A 5,933-nucleotide genomic window follows, 5' to 3' on the forward strand; every position below is an offset into this window, starting at 1 on the left:
GCAGCAAGCAAGGCAGAGGCCAGCCAAACCTCCTTTGTGGTGGAACACGAGCCACAGTGGAGCACATGAAGCTAATCCAAAGCTCTTGGGCTCGCCCAAGGATGGCAAGAGACAGTAAAACAGCACAGAGAAAAGGCAGCACATCACAGACTGGGTGATGACTCTGGGTGGGTTGAGCACTGGAGCATCCCAGCAAGGGGCCTGGGATGGTGGCTCCTGATGGAGCTGGGGAGCTGCTTAGGTGAGCGTGTTGGAGTAGAAGCTGAAGCTCTCAGAGACTGTTTTGGAGTCGCTGCGGGAGGAGCCGTTGGAGGTCATGTCTATGGAGAGACGTTTGGCCTTGCTGCTCTCCTCCAGCTCCTCTTCAGCTGCTCCCACCGCCGAGGACACGGTGGTCTCGATGCGGCTCACCTTGTACATGCTGCTCTGTGTCTGCAGGAACCTGGCTGACTTCATCTCCAGGCCCTCGTACTCACCGGCGCTGACGAACGGGCACCACCGAAACGCGTGTTTGAACCCCACCCGAAACCTGGGGGACAGGAGACATGGGGAGAGGAAGGGGTGAGGGATGTGGAAGTGGCAAAAGGACCTCGTAGGGGTGGGAAGACAGAGCTAAAGCACTGCTAAACAACAGCAAAATGCTGCTTTTTACTAAGGGGAGGAAAAACCCACTGATAAATCCCAATCAGGAGTTGGTTTGATACCTGCCTTCAAATCCCACAGGGGCTTTAGGAAAGACTTGTTTAAGTGAGTAGTGTCCTTGTATCTGCTGGGAGCAACCCCTGGGAAAGGATGGGACAGATCCACCCTGGAGAAACTCTCCATCCATACTCTTCTCCATCACACCCCTCTGTATCTTCTCATCCTCCACCCCATTACACCAAGATGCTGCCAGAAATCCCTCGAAACCCACCTATCATTGAGGCAGCAGTAGATGATGGGGTTGTACATGGTGGAGCTCATGGCCAGCCACATGATAGCCAGGTAGACCTGCTGGATGAACTTCTGCAGGTACCACTCGGGGTTGAAATACTGCAGGGTGAAGTAGATGTGGTAGGGCAGCCAGCACAGCGCGAACGTGCACACCACGATGATCATCATCTTCACTACCTGCATGGAGAAGAGAGGGCAGGGAAGCAAAGTCATCTGTTGGAAACCCCACAGGTGGGGTGTCACCCTCCAAAGGGGCCACCTTATCTTGCCTTGGAGACCTTTCTAACCAGGAACACATGGTCAACATCTCGGTTAAAGCATGCACGGTGATGGAGGACACAACCGGAGGACACTCTGCTCCGTTAGCAGCAACCATGCAACGAATCTTGACCTGTTTCCACCCATAATTGAGTATTTTTGGCTGTGATTAGTTGGGATGAGGCATGAATTATGGCTTCTACTGTGATCCTTACCTTCCGCTTGGCTGAGACCTGCTCGTGGTAGCGGTCAGAGGAGTCACCGGGTATCTCACTTGCCCAGAGGGTGATACCAACCACGGTGTAGGCACATCCTATCACCAGCAGTGGCAAGAAGTAGATCAGGATGGTCATGCAGAAGTGATACCTAGAAAACATGATGGTGGTTGAGTGTGTCCCCCACCTATCCAGTCTTTTCCTTGCAAACTGAGCTCGAAGGCAAAGTGTTTCACAGGGAAAAAGGGAATGTGGCACAATTCCTGCAGGCACGTTGCCTGTACAGCTTAGGATGGGAAGGATTCCCTGCTTTCACCTGGATCTTTTCCAAGCCTCTGCTGCCAGCCTTTGGCATCCCAGCACCCTCTTGGGATGGGATGAAGAAGCCAGTGATGAACTTCCTAAGACAAGGATATTTTAGCTGAAGTGGTTTTATTCTTACTTCTACTCTATTTACACTCTGGAGGTGAATGCTTGCACTCATCACACCTTTATCTGGCAGTCCTGCAGGAGGAAATGTGGGGTTTTGACACATAAAGAATGGGAATATTAAGATGAAGAAATCAAGACTTTCCCTGCAGAGCAAACACTGGGTGTTGGGTGCAATCCTGGTTCACCACTGGTTTAGTTGAGCTCAGGTGGCACATGGCATAACCCCAGTGCCCCCGAACGCTGCCTAAACCCTTGTCATGGGGCTTTATTACAACTTCTTTGTGAATTCAGGGCCTGGCTCAGTTCTCCAGGCTGGTGGAAAGGGCAAGATCTTGGTTTCTGTTCATAGCAGGTACAAATAAGTCCCAAATGGTCTGTATTAAATTGCTAGTACATGCTTGAGGCTGTTTTGTCTTGTGTTTGAAGCTGGTGGAGTGTGGTGGATAAAAAAAACACTGGGACTGCAGAGTGTTCAGTGAAGGAGTTGTGCTAAAGAGAAGCTGCTTTAAAGAGGAAAAAAAACCACGTTGTTTTTAACCAACAGGATGGGGATGAACAGTTTGACCTTGCAGGTTCCTTCCTACCCTCAGAACTTGCATAAACCTCTTTCAGAAAGAGGAGCAAGAGGAAGAGGAATGTGCCTGGCAGCAGAGTGCAAAGCATCACACATGCTGCCACATCAGAGGTGCTTTTCTTCCAACAGCTTTAGGGTCTTTGCATGGGTTTTGGGGTGCTTGCCCGGATTGGATGCAAGATGCTGCGTGTGTTCAAGGTGGTCCAGGCCATGTTCCACACTCACACTCACTCATCCTCTCTGATGGAATAATAGCTCCAAAGTGTAACGAATGGGTCAGGCTCATGTCTGGTGCAATTCCCACAGGGAATGGGGTTGGCCCCGGCCCTGTGCTGGATGCCATCTCCCCCTTGTTTTGTACCTGCAATCTCATTTGGCCTCCTCTTTGCCCTGCACTAATCACATTTGGGCTGGATTTGGGAGCCCTGTTTTCTATTCTGCTAATTAAAGAGGCGTCTCTGTGGCTCTGCAATGAAGATTTCATTGTGGTTCCCATTTAATGCAGGGTCTTCCACCAGCTGCAAACAGCAGGAATGCCCCCAGGAGCTGTTACTGTAAGCAAGATGGAGCCTTGTTTCAGAGCTGCCTGGGAATGGTAGGGACAGGGATTTCCAAAGAGCCCTGGGACACCTTGTTGGTTTTGGACCAATCTCCATGTGGAACCACTCATCTGCTATTCTGTCTACAAGAACTGCAGGATCAAAGCACTTAGAGAAGCCCGGGGTTAGGAATTTAAAGGTCTTCCATGTGGGGATTTAGGGTCTGGTGAAGGATGGAGCAGCCTATAGGAGTTATGGGACAGGGATGCTGGAGAAGGCGGCTGCCACCTCCTTTTGCCTGGCAGAGCCCAGATGGTCACCGTGGGCTGATGTCTCCTGCAGAATCCAGTGAGTGGAGCAGCTTTTCCCTTCCCCTTAACAAACTGAAGTGGCAGCTAATGACATTGGAACAGATCGGGCATCTGTCTTACACCAAAAGTGGGAGAGGGAGTGGTGCTGAGCGGCAGGAGCGGAATTGGATTGAGCTCAATTGAATCGAGCTCAAATGCTGGCTCCTGTTGCAGACGCATCTCGCCTGCACCGAGGTCCTTGTCCACTTCCCCTCATGAGAATGGACACATTTTCCCAGTGAAACCCCCCATGTGCTTATCCCAGTCTCTGATCCTCTCTGCATGCCAGGGCTGTGCTTTCTAGCCTCCATTTACCATGAGGAGCCCAGAAACAGACCTCTGGTGTTGGCAGAATTCCCATCTTTTCTCTATGAACTGAAAGAATAACATCATTTTTCTTCACAGCCCATCTGCCGAGCTGCAAGTTATCTTCAATCCCCACCAAATGATTTGGGGTTTGGCTATTTAAAAGCTTTCCCAGCTTTTCTGCCTGCCCTCATATGTGTGCAGAGCCCCTGGCTCACCGGAGCACAGGATGCTCAGGCTTGGAAGCGGCGCCTGGCTTCCAGCTGCAGATCACTCATGGGTTAATGGTGGCATTTTTCACTTGAATGAGCTACTTGAGGACAACTGAACAGCAAATCATCCATCCGAGCCAGGCCCTGAGCTTCTGCTGGTTGTTGCTTTGCTCTGGGGAGGCTCAACCCCATCCCAGCCATGTGGGAGAGGGGCTTTGGACAAGGGATGGAGGGACAGCACAAGGGGAATGGCTTTTACCTGCCAGAGGGGAGACTGAGATGAGCTTTGAGGCAGAAGCTCTTCCCTGTGAGGGTGCTGAGGCGTCGGCACAGGGTGCCCAGAGAAGCTGTGGCTGCCCCATCCCTGGCAGTGTTCAAGGCCAGGTTGGACACAGGGGCTTGGAGCAACCTGCTCTAGTGGAAGGTGTTCCTGCCCGGGGCAGGGGGTTGGAACTGGATGAGCTTTAAGGTCCTTTCCAACCCAAACCACTCCATGATCTATGATTTCTTCACACTGTCTGTATTTATCACAGCAGCCTGGAATAATTAGGTTTGGAAAACACCTCTGGAGATCAGCTGGGCCAGCCCCAGCTTATTCTTGCCATCCCTGCCTTCAATGCAAGTAAATAAGATAATGATGCATGACACCATCCAGCTCTCTGCAGCCTGCCCCTTGCTGCTGGCTGGCAAACATTAACCTTGCATGGAGAACCTCACTAGGTTGGATTTAAACCCCTCTCTGTGTGTGCGTATCCCCTGCTTTGGCTCCAGCCCCATTTCGCTGCCCTAATTCGTTGATCCATGGGATCACAAATGCCTCTTTTATCCCCTCCACTCCTTCTTCCTTCACACATGACATTTAACTTGCTGCATGACCCGGGGACTCCAAAGAGCACCAGCAGGGCTGCCCGGGCCCTTTGGAAATGCCACATTTAATGAGCTGGCACCTGAATGGGAAGGAAGGAGACTCCTGCTGAGCATCCCCAGCCCAGGCTTTGCTTCCCAGCTGGAGCTGATCCCACAGAGCCCCTTTTTGTAACTTGGGTTTTAAGCTGTCGAGTGAATTTGGGGGCATTTGGACTCAGCAAAGCCCAAACCATTATTTTTACCTGTTATTGCCTGGCCAAGATCTCCCCCTACCTCCAGTGAAATCCCATTTACCTCTTGCAGGAATAACTCTTGTCCCAGGCAAGCTTTAGACATAGAGGTTGCAGCAAAGGTGCTGTAAACCCCAGAGTCATTCTATGTCTAGGAATAAGTCCTTGGGGTCAATGCAGACCCCGTATCCACAGCCAAAATATTGCATCTTAGCAGTTTTCCTTGAATTTCCCTGAAGGATAAGCGTCCAAGAAGGGCAGGGAGCATGGTACAGCATGGGACAATGGCTGGACTACAAGCAGCATTAAACTCACCTCAAAGTGCCTCCAAGATGATATGGAAGGAGATTTTGCTACCACCAACCACGTAGCTCTGGCTCTTGCTTGGAGCAACCTGCTCTAGTGGAAGGTGTCCCTGCCCATGGCAGGGGGTTGGAACTGGAGGAGCTTTAAGGTCCCTTCAACCCAAACCCCTCCGTGACTATACTTCCCGCATCCCAAGGAGCTTTGAGCCATTCCCATCCTTCCCCATTCCCATTTTTCCCATACATCTACTGTGCTCTCCCGTCCCCGCTGCTGGCAAAGTTCCACTCACGTTTTCCCATAGAGGTTGGTGCTGTGCTCCGGCCACTCCACCAGACACACCAGCCGCCCCGGCAGCTCCTCCATCACCGAGTAGTAACCCTGGGGGAAGGCCAGCAGGAAAGCCAGGAGCCAGATGACACCGATGACCACCTTGGTGGCGGTGGCCGAGAGCCGGGGTTGCAGCGGGTGGATGATTCCCATGTACCTGTGAGGTGGGCAAAGGACAAAACAAGGCTGGAAAGCCCCAGTATTGCAGATCTTTCCCTTGCACTGGGGTTGTACTTTTGACACCCTTTAATGCATCCATCAGCATTTCACAGCTACAGGTTGGGCAGAGAAGTGACTCGGAGCAGCCTGAGGAGGATTTGGGGGTGTTGGGTGAGGAGAAGCTCCCCATGACCCGGCTTCAGTGTGTGATTGAGCCCAGAACCC

The 5,933-nt window shown here is 51.8% G+C and overlaps 1 protein-coding gene across 1 annotated transcript in view; it reads right to left on the reverse strand.

The window, feature by feature from the left end:
• Positions 1-237: 237 nt before the first annotated feature.
• Positions 238-5,933, reverse strand: part of TACR1 (tachykinin receptor 1) — a 14,453-nt gene continuing 8,757 nt past the window's right edge. The window contains exons 2-5 of the mRNA XM_010012758.1: positions 5,512-5,706; positions 1,407-1,557; positions 914-1,110; positions 238-529 (exon numbers count right to left, since the gene is read on the reverse strand). Of these exons, the coding sequence (XP_010011060.1) occupies positions 238-529; positions 914-1,110; positions 1,407-1,557; positions 5,512-5,706 (835 nt within the window). The remainder of the gene's footprint in view (positions 530-913; positions 1,111-1,406; positions 1,558-5,511; positions 5,707-5,933) is intronic.

This window comes from Nestor notabilis, unplaced genomic scaffold (assembly GCF_000696875.1).
Source record: "Nestor notabilis isolate BGI_N333 unplaced genomic scaffold, ASM69687v1 scaffold23284, whole genome shotgun sequence".
Classification (NCBI taxonomy): Eukaryota; Metazoa; Chordata; class Aves; order Psittaciformes; family Psittacidae; genus Nestor; species Nestor notabilis.